The sequence below is a fragment of the Cnephaeus nilssonii genome (genome assembly GCF_951640355.1).
Source record: "Cnephaeus nilssonii genome assembly, chromosome: 22".
NCBI classification, from domain to species: domain Eukaryota; kingdom Metazoa; phylum Chordata; class Mammalia; order Chiroptera; family Vespertilionidae; genus Cnephaeus; species Cnephaeus nilssonii.
The window spans coordinates 25,839,513-25,859,228 of NC_137093.1; the positions used below are offsets into that span (position 1 = coordinate 25,839,513).

The 19,716-nt window shown below is 53.2% G+C and overlaps 1 protein-coding gene across 1 annotated transcript; it reads right to left on the reverse strand.

Moving 5' to 3' along the window:
* Positions 1 to 2,286: 2,286 nt before the first annotated feature.
* On the reverse strand, positions 2,287 to 19,704 carry SF3A1 (splicing factor 3a subunit 1). Its single transcript, XM_079762910.1, has 16 exons — positions 19,529 to 19,704; positions 17,284 to 17,405; positions 13,526 to 13,733; positions 11,927 to 12,184; positions 10,885 to 10,959; positions 9,514 to 9,664; positions 8,976 to 9,169; positions 8,024 to 8,141; positions 7,563 to 7,748; positions 6,781 to 6,902; positions 6,434 to 6,679; positions 5,700 to 5,907; positions 5,039 to 5,193; positions 3,874 to 3,975; positions 3,709 to 3,780; positions 2,287 to 2,942 (listed from the first exon to the last, which is right to left on the reverse strand). Exons 1-16 carry the CDS (start codon positions 19,589 to 19,591, stop codon positions 2,841 to 2,843), a joined length of 2,382 nt encoding a protein of 793 aa, XP_079619036.1. The 5' UTR covers positions 19,592 to 19,704; the 3' UTR covers positions 2,287 to 2,840.
* Positions 19,705 to 19,716: the final 12 nt, after the last annotated feature.

The window sequence follows — 19,716 nt, forward strand, 5'->3', positions numbered from 1 at the left end:
GCTATATACTACACCACATATTTCCATTCAAGTATATGTCCTAACATAATCTAATATAACCTTTATATATATTCTCTAATGCAATGCTGTAATTTTAAAAAGTGAAATGGGTCTAATCATTAGTGGCCTCCTCTGGGCTACAGAAGTGCTCATTTTGAGCAGCTACTGCAATGGAAAGTGAAATTCCTTAACGGCTACGACTCCTGAAGCAAGTCGTTAAAATCACCAAGTTGTGCCTAGTTTTCCTAGCAGTGCCACACCAGGAACATCTGTCCCCAATAACAGTCCCGCCTGGCGGAGCAGTGAGGGCAGCGTGGTCACCAGGAATGGAAGAGCTTTGGCCTTCCAGAGCCCTCATCACTGGCTGCTTGACCGCGGATCTACCTCATCCAAACAGCGCGGCAGATAATCCTCAGAAGATGGAGACGAGCAAAGCTGTGCAAGCAAGGAGCTGCCTACATGCTGCAGGACCTAAGCAAGAAATGCACAGTGCTGGGCCTGTGGCCTCTGACGGACACAAGGCTGCCTTGTGGTCAATGGGCCTTCTGCGGCTGAGCCAGGACAGATGCCCATTCAGGAGCTCTGGGAAGCTGGGTTTGGGCCCCCGAGGGCCACTCAAAGGTCCCATTCACTCACATTCCTCCCAGCAGCATTCCAGGCCTTGTCACAGCCTCAGTCCCGGGGTGCCTGCGGGACCTGCCAATCTGTGGAGGCGTGTCCATCTCCAGAGCCAATCGCAGGAAGAAAGGCGCGAGCTTGGAGTGTGGGACTCCCCCAGGTCTCCTGATCCCTTCCCTCTTGGAGTGAGAGCCAGGGGGATTTTTGGTGTTGGCCACGGAGAAGCAACTAGCAGTGGGCTCAAACTACAGAGCCCACTTCAGAAAGCCAAGTTTTAGCCTAGGCTCCTGGAGAAAACTTGCAGCAACCAGGCAGGAGGCAAATGTCAAAAAGGGTGAGGAGTAACATCCCACAGACCAAGTTAAAAACTTGGTCCAGCAGTTTGTAATGGAGCCATATAACTGGCACTGTAGAAGGGCCACCTGAGCCTTAGGTTGGAGTTTGGGAGCTCTGAACTTGGGGGGTGGGGAGTAGGGTGTTGACTAAAATACTGGTTCTATGACCTTGGAAATGGCCTCACCCCTCTGAGGCCTAGAGATGACCTCATGGGGCAGCTAGGAGGATCAAACAGAGGAACTGCAAAGAAAAGGCTTTGGGAACTCGTGGGGAACACACACACGAGATGTTCAGAATGAAACCAGCTTTATATTTAAAACCAGGAAAGTTATCAACAGGCTTTCACCTGCCTCCCTCAGATCACGTACAGCAGCACCTCCTCCCTGTGATAGCGCAATTCCAAAAATAACAGCCTGCATCTGGCCCTTCCTAGGGGGCAAGGACTGTGACAAGTATTTTGCGCACATTTTCATCTCTTTACTGTGTGACTGTGGGTATACGACTTACCCTCTCTGTGCCTCAGTTTTTACCTCAAGGGTAAAAACAGGAATACTCAGTAGTCAGAGATTCGGAACATGAGGATTCAACGTGCCGTTGCTGACTTTGAAGATGGAGAGGGCCAAGTCCCAAGAAATGCAGGTAGCCTTGGGCCTCAGAGCTGAGTCACCCCCAGCTGACAGATAGCAAGGAAACAGGGACTTCATCCTACAACCACAAGGAACTGAATTCATCCAGGAAGAAGGAGCTAAGGAGCTTGGAGCAGATTCTTCCCCGAGCCTCCAGAGGGAATGCAGCCCAGCCAATACCTGGATCTCAGCCCTGTGAGACCCAAAGCAGAGAACCCAGTCACACCATGTCTGGACTTGTGACTTACAGACTGTGAGCTAATAGGTAAGTGCTGTTTAAACACACACACACACACACACACACACACACACAAACAGGAATACTCACATCAGTATTACATGAGTTAAAATTGATAAAGTGTTTAGGACAACAGGGGGTAAATTGGTTCAACTTTATAGTCCTTGGAATAGTTCATGGCCTCAGCACAGTTAAATACATTTTTTTAAAAAACCTCATGTCCCTGTGCTCACTCAGCATAAGCCACCGGCCCAAGGTCAAGAGCCAATGAGGTGAGGGGTGATTCCACGCCTGCAGGAAACCGCTACCCTCGAGTCTCATCTGCATGTGTCTCACCGCTGTCCCCTGACCCAGGAACTGCATCTCACCCATCCTTGTTCTCCTGTGCTCGTGGCTATTGAAGACATCTGTGTTAGTCTGTTAAATCACAGGGCTGTGCCTTTACAGAGTCCGAATGCTTTAAAAGGATAATAAAAATATATCTTCCCATGAGTCATCAAAGACTGGATGGTGTCAATAAGTTAGTCAAAAACCCAGTGCTCGCCCCTCCTTCCCTCTCCCCCCTGCCTTGAGTCTGGACAGGGTGCAGGTGGCCAAGAGACAAGTCTTATGACACTGGTTTCACAAGGGTCCAAGGGGTTTATTAGACAGCCTGTGGCAAAACACAAAATGATTAATGACAATTACAAGCACATTCTATCAGCCAAGCGCCAATTGGCACTATGACACCATCCCCAGAACATTCCTGGGTTCACATTTCCTAAAGGGCTGCCAGAAGAAACGAATCCCTTCAAATCAAGACTCGAACACAAAGGAATTCCAGAGACCACCGGGGAGGAGGGCGGTGTAGGAAGCCCTCTTACCCATGTGGGAGGGGGGAGGGGAGGAAACCGCAGGACAAGTTAAATTTCCAAACTAAGAGGGAAACCAATGTACAAGGCAGGGTCTCCAGAGTCTGGGCAGGGGGTGAGGGACAGGAGAGGCAAAACGGCTGTGGCTGGGACCTGACAGGTTCCTCTCCTCTACTTCTTTCTCCCGCCTCTCTCCTTGAGGGCCAGGTGGATGATGGCGCCGTTCGCCATGTTGTAGTAAGCCAGCGAGTTGGAGTCCTTGATGAAGATGCCCTGGAACACAGACGGTGTGCTTAGCATGGGCAATGTGGCCTTGAGCACACTGCGCAGCCTCACTCCCAATGTCTGTTCACATTCTGAACTTAGTGAACACAGGAGCCTGAAGGCAGGCCGGGGGCAAGGAGGGATGCAGGCGCAGGGCAGGTCTCTGGTTCCTCCCAGAATGCTTTGCTTTTCCTTCCTTCCTTCCTACCAAGCCATGTTCTTCCCTTCTGTCAACTCTCCAAGAAGCTGGCCCTGACCACCCCCACAGAATTTTAAATCCCAAGACCTTTAGAGATCAACTAGTCCAACAGCCACATATGCAGAGCAGGAAACTGAGGCCCAGAGTGGAGATTTGTCAAAGTCCGAAGTGGGGCAACAGAGCAGCCCTGGAGACCTGGTGGGCACCAGGCCTAGCGGGACTATCACCTCCGTCCACGCACAAAGCCAGGCTACTTGAAACCACACTGACTGGGTGGCTCCACCCCTGGACCAGAAGCCCACTAGAGCACCCCAAAGAACTGTCCCCAGAGGTCCACCTTGTCATTGAGGCAGAGGGTTTTTGGACCCCACACAGGTTCTATTGCGACCCACTAAAGCCTCACCTTGTCAGGCTAACCTGCCCAGCACTCCCTCCCAGCCAGCATCATTCCTTCTAGGATGGACTCAGATGGCCACATCCAGGCATCTCCCCGCTCCTTTGGTTCCACAGGGGACTTAGCTTCTGGGGTGACAGAAGCATTGTGACCCAAGGGGCAGGACCAGACACCCGACTCACCTCATACTGCAGCTTCTGTTTCCCTGCAGGCATGCCCGTGGCTTCGTGAATTTTCACCTTGATAACAGAGACCTGTGGGGCAAGGAGAGGACATTTACCCCTTTGCTAAGGTCAGCTGAAGGAAGCTGCCCCTTGACCCCTTGGTTCCCCTGCAGCAACTCCTACCTGGTCAGTGAGCGGGAGGGTGAAGACCAGCACCTGTCCGTTCAGTTTCCATTCCGTCTTATCCTGCATGTTGGGCACTTGAACCTTGATGGACACTGGACCCTGCAAAACAGGAGGTGGCCGTTATGCCTGGGATCCCTGAGCCGATCAGGAACTATGCTCTCCTATTCCTGGGCCAGTAGACAGTGTCACCTCTCCATCTGGGCTCCTGGACACTAGTCCCTGATGCCACTGGTGACATGGCACAAGATTTGGTTTCTCTTCTTTAAAATGATCTCTATCCTGCCTCCTGGTGAGTCTGGAGCTGAAGAAGTGGCATGAAAATGCTCTGCAAACCCCAAGAATTACCACGGGGGGAAGAATATGAACTGTGAAATCAGAAAACCTGGGTTTCAACTGGCCTCCCCGCTAACTAGTTAACTAGGTCTCTTTGAACTTCAATGCCATGTCTATTCGGCAGCTAATCACAACCACTGCACGGTACTGTTGTGAGCACTAAAGGGACAAGTGCGCGTACAGTATGTCGCTTTACCCTGGCACTTGAGCCCTCAAGAGATGGGAAACACTATTGGGAAAAAAATGGAAGAGAAAAAGATTTGTCAAATGCACTGGGAAATGGGGCTGGGACTGTTCCTGTCTCCTAGTGGAGCTTAACAACTTTCCTAGGGACTGAAGTGCCAAGATTCCCACCTCCCCTTATTTCTAGCACCCCAACAGGATCCCCTCAACAGGCAGACCTCCTAAGGGATGAAACTGGAGGAGAAGGCCACAAAGAAATTAAGAACTGCACCCAGGATTTCCTATAGGGCAGCGATTTTCAACTGGTGTGCTGCTAGAATTTTTAAAACATGCAATACCTGACATCTTTTCCCTCAGATTGTCAAATAAAAAAATGACAACACCAACACAACAACAGCTGTCTGTTGTGAATGAATCAAAATTATACCTATTTTTTTTGGTCGGGTTGGCAAAAAATATACATTTTTGGTGTGCAGCAGAATGTCAGTAATTGTTTGTGTGTGCCATGGCTGACCCAGGCCCTGGAAGCCAACACCATGGGAGCAGAATGGGGGGGGGAGGGGGGGGCAGGCAGTGTTTGCTTGCGGCGGGACTGGACTCCCATTTGGACGCTCGCGGCCACGGGCAGCGCTCTGGGATCACATACCTTGTTTCTGCGAAGGAACTCCTCCTCGGGCATGAGGCTGTCCTCTGTCTTCAGTTTCTTGGAGGCAGGTTCATCTTCCATGGGCGGCGGAGGGTGGACAGGGGGCATTGGGGCTGGGGCTGGGACAGGGGCCACAGGTGGAGCGGGCACGAAGGCTGGAAGGACAGGAATAGGCAGCTGTGTGAGTGGGGGGAGAGCCCAGGAATCAGGGCTGGTGAGACCTTAGAGGGGAGATTGCAAAGGTTTCCTGTTTCTCCCAGTGAGAGGTGTGAAGGGCCGCTCCTTGCTGAGTCTGGCAGCCAGCCGGCTTCCTGGCCAGGGGACCGGGGACGCTGCCCAGATTGGGCAGCCGGGCACTGGAAAAGGGGCAGGACTGATGGATGGAGGGGGTGCCTGCCAGCAGTAATCACTGTGAGGCCTTTGCGCCTTTAGGGCCTGACTCCTCTGGCTGCACAAACCCCAGCTCTGTGGCATCAGACCATCTCCCCCAAGAGTCGTGGCTCCCAGCTCCTGGCTCAGGGAACTCACACAGGGAAGCCATGGCTTTCTTCTGGGCTAGACCCCGGGCCTGACCAGCTAGCACCCCACCAGCCACTGCTCTGCTCAGTGCTTGGCCTGTAGTCCTGACCAAATGGCCTAGAAAGCAACATGAGACACTGACCTGTTGGCACAATCATAGGCGGTGGGCGGGGTGCCATGATCGGAGGGGCTGAGGGAGGCATTGGCACCACGTTGATCCTGGGCGCGTGGATAATAGGCGGCATGGGAGCGATCACCGAGCCTGGGGGCAGTCGGACCACTGAAGCCATCGGGGGCCGGGGCATGACGGGCACTGCGGACACAACTGTGGTGCGGACAGGAGGCGGCATCTGTGGGGAGAAGGGACCCCAAGGTCACAGGAAGCCAAGGCGGGACTCACAGCTGGCAACTGGTCACCTGCAGACTTTAAGGATGGGGCTCCAACTCAGGGCCCTGGGGCTGAGAGATCGCAGCCTCACCCCAGGCTCTGACGGAAACTTCGCCGAGAGAGGCCAGGGACAGCACTCTTTCCACTTGGGACTCAACCAGCCACTCATGGAGACACTGAGAGCCAAAGAGGCTGACCTTGACGGAGCCTCCTGGAGACGAGCCAGCGCTCCTCAAAGGCCCATTAAGCCCTGCAGCCCCTCTGCCCCAAGCCTGCTTTGCATCTGCCACTTGCCTCCCTCCGATCTAATCCTCCCACACAGACAGAAGGTCAGGCTAGAGGCTCTCACTTCCAATTAAAGGGTTCTCTGTATCTGACCCACTCAGCACGCAGGCCCTGCAGTCAGGCAGTTGCCCTTCTCAGCCAGTAGTCTCCAACCCCAAGAACCACGCTCTACAAGACCAGTGACAAGGTGGCTGCTGGCTTACTGCCGGGGGCCGGGGCACGGAGGTGATGGGCGGGGCTGAGCTGGGGATGTTGGTGGCTGAGGATGGAGGCGGTGGCTGCTGAGGGATCTCATTGGGCTTGCTGGGGCCGATCTTCTCTTTGGTATCGTCTTCTGGTACCAGGCCCTTAGCCTTGTGGATGGCCTCGATCTGCTCCTGGAGGGTGATGTTGGCCTGCGCGGCCTGCTGGGTTCGAGCCATGCTGCCTGAGTGGCCATCCCAGGTCACCTGCGAGGGAAAGCAACACCACAGCTTGTCAGGTCACCTAGAACTGAGGCCAGTGTGGGGGTCTGAGGGCAGGGAAGGCTCTAGGAGAATCCAAACTGCACCTTTTCCTCTGGCTTCTGGATCTCCTCCTCGCCGATCTTCTTACCAATGGCTGTTTCCTCTACACCGAAGATGTCGGTACGTCGCTCGGCCAACTGTTTCAAGCTGCTCTCTATGTCCAGACCTAGACAGAGACGGGACAGAAAGGGACTCTAAACCACGTGCCCTTCTGACAAGGCAGCAGCTCTCCGGGTGCAGGGTGGAGGCTGGGCCCATGGGACAAGGCTGACTGAGTCCCACCCCAGCATGCCTGTCCTCTGAGCTAGGGGAAGGCTGCCCAATCAGCTCTAAAGAAGCCTGTAAACCAGAGCTTGTCCAACTCCTTGACGAAGAAAAGGCAATTGAGAGAACAGGGTCACGTGAGTAGCAAGTAGCAGAGTCAAGACGGAAAGCTTGGTCTCCTCCCTCTGGGACAGTTCCCCCGTTGCTGCTTCTCACACAGCAGTCACAGGAGTGCTGTGTGAGTCTCATTCTAAGACAGCCCCAGAATGAGCACCCCTCCCCGCTGGTCAGATCTGGCTCTGGGATGTCAATGGGCACACGCCATCCCTGGCAGGTGCCTGTCTTTGGAGGAGTCCTATCGCTAGTCATTCTGCAAAATGGGGGGCTCTTTTGTGGCATCACAGGCTGTGCGTAACCTTGAAAGCTTTTGTGGAGCTCAACTGCTGCTTTCTATGTTTGCTTACAGCAAGTTAACTGTAGTTCAGAGATTCCCATGGGTCAAAGTGAGTCAGGGCTGAGTCAGAGAAGGGGTGTGGACTGGGTGGGGGCACCCCCACCTCACCTGGAGCGTACACCTCGTCGTCGCTCTGCTTCTCGCGGATGGAGCGATCTCGCTGCTCCAGCCAGCGGGGGTCGAGCAGCCCGATGCGCATGTGTTCCTGCATTTTGCTGGCAGGGATCTTCTCCCCCGTGATGGGGGACACAAGGTACTCATCCGGAGCAGGGGCTGGAGGCAGGGGCTTGGAAGCTAAAAGGGAAGAGATGCTGAGTGAGCACCCTGGGTGGCAGCCTGGGTGAAGAGGGTGTTGCTTCATTCGTGCATCACTCATCCCTGACACAGCCATTCAGTGCCACACGGCACCTGGCGCTGGGGGAATTGTCAGGGCGCCAGAGATGGCTACTCCCTGGGACCCACGGTGAGGCCTGGGATGGAGGGGCTATCGGTGCCTTTAACCAGCCACCTCGAGCCATTCTAGAACCGGGCAGGGCTGAGGAACGTGAGGGCGGGAAAGCAGGTCCTACCTTTGGGGTCATAGTCCTTCCTGACAATGACCTGGTCTGGAGTCGGGGGCAGAGGCGGCGGCATGGGTGTCTCTGGGGGTGGGGGCACTTTCTGCCCTTCTTCTTCATCATCTGAGCCCTGAAACGCAAAGCGGTGGCGGGATTTAGAGGGGCCGAGAAGCCGCCGCTCTACAGCCGAACCCTGAGGCTCTCAGGATGGCAAGGTGCCTAGGCCTGCAGCCAGTGGCCATGTGCTAAGCCTCCCGGGCAGCGAGGCCAGCCGGCAGCCAGCCAAGCTGCTTCGTCGCAGCATGAATGGGAATGCTGGGGGCCGTGGTGCTAACGCTCTGCCCAGGCATTTCCAGCAGCTGGCACCAGGCAGTCCCAGGAGGCCAAGGGCACTTAACATGCCAGGAAGGGTGCGGGGAGCAAGGCAGCGCTCGAGGGTTGCTGCTCCGAGTAATGCTGGGAGGGAGAGAGAAAGTCAATTCCCACAGACACAGGGCCTTTCTTCTCCGGCCGCACGCAGATTCTTTCCGAGGGAAGGAGAGCGGCTTGGCCTGGAGCCTCTGTGCCTGCTCGGGAGGCCTGGCTCCGAGGGTGGAGGTGGCCGAAAGGAAGCACAGGCTGCACTTTGGAAAGCTCGTTTGGGCCGAAGCTCGAATGCATCAAAGCTGAGGTGTGGAGGGTTCCCTAACAGAGCTGGCCTGGGGTGGTGAGGAACAGGGCCTCTGGGGGAAGGCCGCAGACCAGGGCCGGCCCAGCGCTCAGGCCCTTGCTTGTGAATGCCTCTTTGTTGCCCAGGCTGGAAGGGCTCTGTGCTGCGGGGTTCGGGCAGCTGCCTTATTCAGGACCCACGCCTCCTTCGAGCCTCACAAGGGGCTGGATCTCGGACTCTGGTGGAGAGCACCCCCCTCTCCTTGGGCTCCAGGGAAAGGTCAGCCTCAGGCCTGCCCAGGGCCCAGGGGCGCACCTCGTCCATGTCTTGCACTTGGGTATCCTGGTCCAGCTGGGAAGGAGGCTCTTCCGCCTTCTCCTGCTTCTCGTCCTCTTCGTCAGACTCAACCTCCATCTCCACCTCCTCGCTCTCCCCAAACTTCTCATAGCGCTCCTGGATGAGGATCCGCGCGCCCAGCTCCTCCGGGGTCGTAGGGGGAGGGAAGTTCCCTGGGGGAGGGGGAGACGGAGTCAAAGGGAGGCCTCCTCAGATGTTCCCTATAAAGGCCCATCTATCCTCTCTGCACGCTGTGAGCTCTCCGAGGGCTGGGGCTGATGTCTCTCCCATCTCCAGAGCCCACCGGAGTCTGACACAGTGAGTATTTGCTGAATTAAGTTTAGCTGGGACAGTGTGGCAGAACTGAAGGACTCCGGGAGCAGAGGGGAAAGGGACACTGACACAGCCCTCCGAGGAAGTCCGCTGTTCCCTGGGAACGCCCGCACAAGGTATCCCAGGAGGGCTCTGAAGGCCCGGCTTCCCATCTGGCCACAGACCTACCTCCTCGCAGACCTACCTTGCTCGTTGGGCTGGAAGTCCACCGTCTCCACCACCACAAAGTCATGCCAGTCGATCTGCGCGTAGGCCACCCGCTCCTTCTCCTTCTCCTCCTCTTCCTTCTTCCTCTCACGCTCCTGGAATTTGGCCCACTCCACGCGGTAACACACCTGAAGAGCCAGGACACAGAAGGAGCTGAGCGGAATCAGGGTCTGCTCCTGATGGGCCTTGAACAAGCCAGAACCTCCTGCAGGACAGGGAGGAGGCTGCCGTGCCTACAAAGGGGGACTTTGGGGAGCAAACTATGGCACTTGTGTCTAGTTTCAGCCAGGCCCAGAGTTCAGACAGGATGACAACTCTAAAAGCCACAGAAACCGTCTGCCGAGGCCCCCAGGCCAGCCATTTGTCACAACTTCGGAGTTTTTTGCTCGAGGTAGCGAGGAGCTGTGTTCAGGGGAAGGCTGCATGACAACAGAGTGCTCCAGAGAAGCAGCCTGAGAGCCTGAGAAACAAGACTTCATGCGGCCATCCAAAACAGCCATGTTTGTTGAAATATGTATAACACTGCTCTAAAAATTAAACAAATGTCTACTATCTCCTCTCATGAACAGCAGCAGCAGGAGATGGCAAATGTCCGAAGTCTCCTCGATCCATGTCATTCTGACTCCGGGAACCTATTCAGGTGCTTGATGACATGAAGCTGAAGATACTTACGTGATGGTGTCTTGCAATGTGTAGGCACAAAGCACTACAGTGCATAATCACATCACATGAAGAAATGACCACTGCTACCCACAGAACAACGTACTCGTCTACGAAATGATTAAGCTCCTGGTCTAAGCGTAAAAAGACCTGGCCACAAAAGGCAGTGTCCTGAAGAGATGCCTTCTGTCCTCAACTCTGAAAACCTGGGCTACAACAGGCACCTGCTCGGGAGTTGGCTTCTCTGAGGGTGGGAAGAGGGAGGCCTGGTGACGCTGAGAGCAGAGCAGGGGGTTGGGGCATAGAACCCGGTTCCTTTGGCCTTGGTAGCGGAAGGCCTCTCCCCACCACTCCTGTGCCTAGAACATAACAAGGCACTGCCCCGGAGATTACTCACAAACATGAAACACAACCCACATGTAACTTCCACATCAGTAACTGGTTAAGAAAAAATGAGTTTAGCCGAAACCGGTTTGGCTCAGTGGATAGAGCATCAGTTTGCGGACTGAAAGGTCCCAGGTTCGATTCCGGTCAAGGGCACATGCCTGGGTTGCGCGTTCGATCCCCAGTGAGGAGCGTGCAGGAGGCAGCCAACCAATGATTTTTCTCTCATCACTGATGTTTCTCTCTCTTCCTCTCCCTCTTCCTTCCTCTCTGAAATGAGTATATATTTTTAAAATGAGTTTACCTGGTCCAAAACTTCTCGGGGGTTCTCGGCCTCTTTCTTGAGCTTTGTAAATAAGCCTTTAGGCGGAATCAAGATCTGAAACACAGAAGTTATTAAAGCAACAGTCAGCACAGCACAACCCGGGACAAAGAGGGGGCCTCCTGGGCTGTGGAAAGGTGCGGAAGGGAGAGCATGGGATTCTGGATCCCAATCCCAGCTCCACTTGGCTCTGTGGTTTTGGGCAAGTTATTTAACTTCTGTAGCTTGGTTTCCTTCTACAAAATGGTGGCACCACCACTTAAGTTGGCATGATCAACTTAAAAGGCTGCTGTAAGAATCAGCAGGAAAGTATGCAAGACCATGGCAGATCACCCAGCACACGGTCAGTCTGTACAGCTACTTGTTAGCTGACAGACCATGAGTAAGTGACTTCACCTCTTTGAGCCTGCTCCTGCTTTTTAAAAAAGGAAGAAAACACTTTTACCTCATGGGTTCTTGTGAGAATTAAATTAGGTAATAGGAGACAATTATTATAGGCTTGCTTCTTTCCCGTGCCCTATGCTAGGCACCAAAAACTGTAAATGTACTTAAAAGCAGCTAGCATGCCCGGCAGGCATGGCTCAGTGGTTGAGCATTGACCTATGAACCAGGTGGTCACAGTTCAATTCCCAGTCAGGGCACATGCCCGGGTTGTAGGCTCCATCTCCAGTAGGGGGTGTGCAGGAGGCAGCCAATCTGAAATCAGTAAGAATATATATATATATATATATATATATATATATATATATATATATATTTTAAAAAGCAGCTAGCTAACACCACTTGGCCTTGTCATAGCAGGCACTCACCTAATGCAGTTATCAATCACGCATTTCAATTTTCTTTAGAAACAGCAGTCAATGTTGCATTTAAAAGGGAAAACCGAATATAAAGCAAGATTTCACAGGGAAATAAAATGTTAACATCCACCCAGGGGCCCCACAGAGGAACACTGTCCTGTAGACGGTGAGTGGATAGCGTGCTTCCTGGGCCCAGCACCCCGGCCTGCACCCTGACCAGGCACCTTGGTGTACTGTTCCACCAGCTTCGTGAAGTAGTTGAAGAGGCTGTGCTGTGGGCGGAGGAAGTCAAACTGGTAGTTGCGTTGCTCTTTCTGCATCAGCTGAGTCAGAAACTGGCGCCCGTTCCTGGCCACAAACTGAGCCGTCAGCTTCACCACGTCCAGGTCAAAGGCTGAGATGGAGGGGGGGTCTGCGATGAACTCGAACTCAGGAGGGGGCTCTTTGGGCACGATGGTCTCCTGGATCACCTGGGCTTGGACCTAAGATGCAGAAGACGTGTGAGCATGAGGCACAGGAGTGGACTGGCTCCGGGCGGGGAGGGGTGGGGGGGGGCCTCTCAGCTTCTGTTCACGGTGTGTACACCTCTGGCACCTGGTGTGAGAGTCCTGACTCACAAGAGCAGCCATTTCTTGGCCAACTGTGGCCTCAACAACCTGAAAGGCTTCCAGTGAGATCCTGCCCCTCTTTATCTCTGCTGCTGCCCTGAAATCGACGACTAAAACTGGGGAGCAGGAGACCTGATAGGAACAGGGCTCATAAATCCCAACCGAACCCTAACTGGTTTGGCTCAGTGGATAGAGTGTTGGCCTTCGGACTGAAGGGTCCCAGGTTCGATTCCAGTCAAGGGCATGTACCTTGGTTGCGGGCACATCCCCAGTAGGGAGTGTGTAGGAGGCAGCTGATCAATGTTTCTAACTCTCTATCCCTCTCCCTTCCTCTCTGTAAAAAATCAATAAAATATATTTTAAAAATAAAAAATAAATAAATCCCAACCGAGGGCGAGAGGATGCAGGAGGCCCTGTGTGCGCGCAGAGGACCCCACTGGAAGGACTTCCACATTTGTTCCTCCTCTGGTCTCCACAGGAACCGTGGGTGGAGAGGACGGGTGCCGTGAATCCTTTTCATAGAGGAAGGAACTGAGATAGCAGCCTGAGGCCCTAGGGGTGTAAATTGCAGAGCCTACGTCCGCCTCTCCCTCCCCGTGTAAATCGAGGCACCTTTGCCAGAGCAAAGGAGCAGAGAAAGAAAGGGGCCAGTCTAGGCCTACAAAGGAAGCAAAATGTGCCAGCCCTTCCTGTCCCCAGTGACAATCCTAATCACCCCTAGTGCTGGGCCTAGTGCTGAGGGGTATTAGGGCAGGCCAGGTTTTAGGGGGGTGGGGCGCGCGACTGGGAAAGTGAGACAGAATGATGGCGTAAGAAGGGCCCACAAGCCTGGGCCAAGGCAAAGAGAAGAGGCTGAAAGCATGCACTTGAAGTCCTGACTCTGGCCTTGAGTAAAGCACACTTCCTGAGCCTCAGCTCTCTCATCTGTAAAAGGATCACTTTGCTGGCCTCCTCATGCAGCCCGTGAGGTGCCAGTGAGACAAGACCCCTAAAGCACTGAGCACAGAGCTTGACGAGCAGTGCTAAAGAAATGCCAGCTGTCAGCAGGACTCGCTCTCTGAGCCTGTGTCTGCCTCTGTGAGATGGGGGAGGGACCCTCACGTCTCTCCCTGGGTGGCTGTGAGGTTTGGATAGCGAGTTCATTACTCTCCTCTCCCTCCCAATCCCGGCCTCCCTCTCAGGCCTGGGGAAGTGAGGGGAGGGGTTGGCTCCAACCTTCTGGGGCAGCTGCTGCTGGGTGGCTTGCTGCTGCTGCTGCATGACCTTGGGGATGGCGGCTGAGGGCTCCTGAGCCTTCCCCTCCTTGAACTCGCTGACCTTGTGGCGGTAGTAAGCATGGTAAGGGTCATTGGGGTTCAGAAAGTTGAACTTGGGATTGTTGATCTCGTTCTGTCGTATCCTAGCTTCAAATTCAGGTCCATTTCTAGAAGGAGGGAAAAAGAATTAATACCACGACCACTGCAACTGCTGAGACCCAGAACACGGCCCGTTCAAGCCACCTTCTTGCCCACCCATCACTCAAACTGGTCCATCTCTCAGCACCGCAGAGGTCTTCCTGAGACCCCTGCCATCAGCACCAGGGCCATCTGCCTCCTCCGGCCTGACGCAGGCCTCCTCTACCACAGGGTCTCCCAGCTCATCACCTCCGCAGCTCCTCTGTCAGTCTCGCCATTTCCAAAATCCATCTGGACTATTACCTTTTTTTTTTTTTTTAGTTAAGATTTATTTACTTTTTAAAAATGTACTTACAAAGGAAGGCATATATTACTACTTCAAGTAAAAATCAATATGACTTTACTAATAAAAGGCAGGCTTAAAATTAAACTGTTTTGCATACTCACAACTGTAAACCTACTTTTGCCCCACCCTGTATGTAACACCCGTGTCAGTCAGAAAGTGCACTAACCTTAACCCTTTGCACTCGCTTGCTTTTTTCTCGATTCCTGCTACCGATGCTAACCGTGTTGAGTCACACTCAACATCCGAGTGCAAAAGGTTAAAGACACAAGATATGGACATGTTCAAGTTTTGGGTTCACTACTGACTCAACAAGCTACCACACTTCTCTTTGTCTCGATTTCCCACGTGTGAAATGTCGCTAACGCTGCCTTCTCTATCTTGAACTATTAAGATCAAATTTATTAAGGAGATGCCCAAGTCTTCGTGAGCAGAGTGGCCTGCAAATGCGAGTGCTGTCACTTCTATAAAAACTGGAAGAGCTGCTCCTTAAACAGAGATGCCCTGGGTATTAGGAGGTGACTGGACTTCCTCCACCGCTCCTCCAGCCGGAGCCCAGCTCTCACAGATGCCCCCAACACACCGGGGGCAGCTCCAGGGGCTGGGGGGCAGCCAGGTTGCTCCACTTCAGACTTTCACACCCTGGTCCTGTCAGCTGAAGATAGGGGGGCAGACAGGGAGCGGGTGGTGCTGTGCTCCAGATGAGCCACCATAATCTGTGCCGGGGGGGGGGGGGGGGGGGAGGAGGGGGGGGAAGGGGGCCAACACCCAGGCCAGCTCCTCCACACGTTCTGGTCACACTCTGCAGCGTGACTGACACCATGAGGTAGGTCTCAATCTGACGGTGAGTTAGTACAACTGGAACCTCATGCTTGAGGAAGCAGCTGTTGTCCCACTCCTTCCATGAGGCAAGCTAACATGAGGAGGAGTGTGTACACACTGCCAAAACCTGGCCACCACACCCAGCTAATGCCGGGGCAGATAACGGGCTGCTGGAAAGAGGGGCTCGGATTGCCTCCTCTATCGCGGCCTCTGAAGCCATAACCTCCCCACATCTGGGAACAATCTGACAGATTACAACAATGAAAAGGCAGCTCTTCTGTTGCTTTAAGTTAGTCTAATGTTAAAATTGTGTTCTCTCACAAAAGATTTCAACAGAAAAATACAGGATTCTGACTCAACCCAGCTGGTGGGACTTTTAAGGGTAATTTCCACTTCAGTTCCTTGAAAGGAAAATGCAGAGAAGGGAGACCTAACCTACAAAAAAACACACACTTCTTTTGGAAAACCACATTGGTTAGTGATTTTTACGGTATGCTCTGCTTCATCAGTCAATACGTGTGAAACGAAGGGTCCTACGAGTCTACTGTGTTCCAGATTGAAATGCTAGTCCGTCCCTTCATTGCAATGTCAACAGAAGCATGTGCAGAGTTTTAGAAATGCCTACGAGGCAACCATTGTAGCCAACAACAGATCTAGAGATGTGGGTGTATAGACTTATTATTTTTAAGGGAACTTGGATACACTCTGATTTCCGTGGCAGAAGAGGGTGACACAAAATTATTGGAAAGCTACTTGGCAAAATGTTTAAGAAATCTTTAAAAATCCTCCTTCAGCCAGTAATGTACCACACTATTTCCTCTAAAGAAACTACCTAAATGGGAAAGAAAGTGCTCAGAGCCTTCCCCGCAGCTTCACTTGCCAAACTGAAATGTTGGAAACAAATTCGAAGGAAAAGATAGAGACGGCGAGCCAAGGAAGGCCCATTGCCTCAACTCGGTGCATCGTCTCCAGAGCGGCCCACGCAGCACCAGACCACAAAGCAACATGGGAAAATGCTTCTAACAAGCTCAAAGGGAAAAGCAGGATGTGAAAGTCCCTCTGCTGGTGTTACAAGGATCTAAAAAAGGACGCCGAGGGCCAGAAGGAAACAGGAAAAGGTGAAAACAGCTGGCAGAAACTATTCTGGTAGTGAGGTCGTGTCGATGCTTCCTCCAACACCCCTTTCCCGTTTGTTTTTAAAATATGAGGGGAGAAGGGGAAGCCTGAGTGTTGCCATGAGACATTATAAACATTTATCACAGATCCACCGCCTGCTGACCTAAACCTGACATGGGCTGGTAATGTTCAGTCCAGCACAGAACAGTGTTAACCCAATACCCAGGTGAATCAAAGCCCTGAAATGTGCTGAGACCAATCTGCACGGCACCTCCCGTACAGAAAGCCTCCCTTCCGTTTCATTTCACTAGGAGGATGGGAAAGGAATACATCTGTGAAGGAGACATTGCGATGGGGATGCTGCGTGGCCCCCGGGGGAGCGAATGCCCTGACTGAGGGCAGCCGTCTGCTCAGGACCAGCTGCTGCTTCCATGCAAGGAGCTGTCCAGATTTATTGTGCAATCTCCTCATTTTTAAGTAATTTGAGTACAAAAAAAATTGCAAAGACAAAAGATCTGTAGGCTGGATGGGGCCTGCTGGCTGCTGAAGGAATACCTACTTTAAAGACCCTAAACTAGGGGACGTGTTGGTCTCTGGGGTCACGTGGCCATCAAGAGGATCCCATGTGAGGACGTGTGAGTGTGTGTATGATGGGGAGGGACACGAGGAACTCAGACTGCCTTCCATGCCACCTGAGAAGACAGCTGACACCTGCATGAGGTACCCGAACGGTTCCGTCCCCCCATCTCACGCCTGCCTCACAACAGCCCCGAGGAGGCGTCTCATTCCCTCTGCAGAGGGGTCATCGGAGGCTCTGAGGAATGTGGTCCTCGCACAGTGAGGATGACCAACCCCTTTTTGTCTCCCTCAGGCCAGTGGCTCAGACAGACACACATACATCCGTGACAGAGCGCTTTCCAGACATTTCCTCAGGCCTGTTTTGGAAACACAGGTTCCTGGTGACTCTGGGGCTTGTGACTCACACTCCGCCACTGCCATGCTGTGTCAGATGCCAGTCCTGACCACGACCTACCTCACCGCCATGCTGTGGTTTTGGATCAGCCAATGGGCCTACACTGAGAGCGCCTCTCTGTAGGGGTCAAGCCTGTGGCCTCCGTGTCCCTGGCAGGTGAATTAACTGCTCAGATGACTTGTGCTTTCAAAGGTGCATTGACCATTCATGTCAGCGAGTCCCACCCGACAGCCCTCCCTGAAACCCAGTGTTAACCTGTGCGGATTCAGAGCTCTTGGCGCTAAAACCCACTTGTAAGCCACACGAGCAGAAGCGGCTAGGTTACCTGGCCACAAAGCTGGCAGTCTTGTCCACGATATTCCTGACCTCCGGAGGCGGGTAAATGATCCCCACCACGGGCTTGGAAGGGGTAGAATCCTCCTTTGAAGATGCTTCCTCTTCTGTGGGCTGGGAAAAAAGAAAACAAAGTCTTGGAGTTCCTGGTTTGGGGCTGGACATACCTGAGAGCATCAGACTCTCCCGCGGACTTCCTTGGGGCCAGAACCTTCTTCTCCAGAAGGGGGGCTCCTTTACCGGCACTGTGCTTGCGAGGGACCCTCCTGGGGAATCAGTAAAAGCAGCAGCAGCTTTTCTGGCTCCACCAGCTAGACCAGCGGTCGCCAACCTTTCGGACCCCACGGACCACCGGCTGGAGACCTCTGAGCTAGACTGTGTCCATGACACCAGGGATCTGCATTTCTACTAAACGCCCAGGTGATTCAGATGCAGGTCTCGGACCACATTGAGAAGCCACGTTCCAGAATCCAGAACATGGATCCATGTTCCAGAGCAAGCGGCGTGCCTGGCATGGGATACTTAATGATTGTTTGAATAAATTTTAAAAAAGGAACTCCTTCGGGGCAGCTCCTTCTGCCTTTAAATGCCTTTCCTCTCTGCATCCACTCCACAGTCTTAACTATGGAGTGTGAATGCTCAAATGTTTTGTGAAACTGCACTGGAACACTCAACATTAACTCTCGGTAAGTTCTAATCGTCTTTCCTCGCTGGTCTTTCTTTAGTAAACGAAGGGTCAGGTCTCTCATCTCAGAAAAATAGTTTCTCCCCTGCCCTCATGTTCCTTTCTCCTACTGCCTTCTCCCCCACCCCTCTTCCTCTGCTAAACATCCCGAGTTCTCTCAGCCTTGCGTTCCCACTTCCTCACCCCCCACTTGGTCCCCATCCATTTCAAGTGCCCTTGCCAAAGTCAAAAACAGCTGCCTACGGCCAAGTACAGCGGTCACCGGGCTGTGTGAGCAATGCCCCCCCTTCACAAAACTCTCCGCCCAACTCCCAGGCCCCATTCTCACCCGTCTTTCCTTCTTGCTCACCATGCCCCCCGAGAAACCTGCTCTATAACATTAGGCACCCCCCCAAAATCCTGTTCTTGGTTCTCTTCACAGTATTCACACGGTCCTCAGGCACTCACAGTCACCTCCTCTGCTTCCTACCACCTCCAGCCTAAACAATCCCACCCACACGGATGCCCGGGGCCACTCTGCACCCCGGAGCTTCAGATCAACTGCTTCCCAGGCACTTCTGTCATCTCTAACCGCTTTCCTCGTGAATGGCCAAACAGGCACCTGGTCAACCAGGCCAGAAACGTGGTCCTCCTCCTCCTCCCTCAGCCTCCAAATTCAGTGACAACAGAGTAGGTGGCATACACTTTTCTAAGCACTTTGCATATATTATCTTGTATCACCCTTACGAGAGCCCTATGAGGTAAGTAAGTAACTTAATTATCCCCATTTCACAGATGACAAAACTGAGGACTAGAGAGCTTAACTGGCCCATCGAGCAATACACAGTTGTGGAATATTCATGGGTACCTGGCCCCTTACTAGCTTATGAGCTAGCTCTCCGCGGCAGCAGCTGTGCCTCATTCATCCCAGTAACCTGGGACCCAGGCTCGGTATCTGGCTTAGACTAAGTCCTGAGTAGATGCAGGAGAATTAACATTCAAAGCTGTAACCCTGCAGGCTGGGAAATTAGAAATTACGGAGCAATTTACTGGGGGCCGGTGGGCCCAATTGCCACAGGAGATGCACGGGATCTGTGTTTTCCCCAAACTTTAATGAATCACCTTGGGGTCTTGTTAAAATGCAGATTTCTATTACAGGAGCTGGGGTGTATTTCTTTTTTTTAACATTTTAATTTTTTTAATTTAATGTTTCAATTACAGTCTGCATTCAATATTATTTGCTATATAGCATAGCGGCTAGATAATCATATACTTTACAAAGTGCCCCCCCCCCCATATTTCCACCTGGCACCATACATAGTTATTGCAATCTCACTGACTATATTTCCTATGCTGTGCTTTACAGAGACTCCGCATTTCTAATAAACTCCCAGCGGATGCTGAAGCTGCCGGTCCGCAGGCCACACTTTAGAGAACCACGGTTCCAGCGCGCTGCCTCCTGGGACTTGTAGTTCCTCCAAGGCCTCCTAAGCGGCCGCTACTTGCAGCAAAAGTGAGGCGCGCCGTGGCCTAGGCCCGGGCTGCCGGTCCCGGTGAGGGGGGGGCACGATACCTGTTTGGGCTCGGTGGCCACGGGAGGCGGCGGAGGCACCGCCTGCACGGGTCCCGCCGGCATGACTGCGACGCTCAGGGCTGCCAGTCCGCCTCGGTGTGGGTGAGCGGTGCGGCCTCAGAGCGGCTTCCCCGCGGCGGCGCTACAACAAGTCCGCAAGATGGCGGCAGCCGAGCGAGCCGTCACCC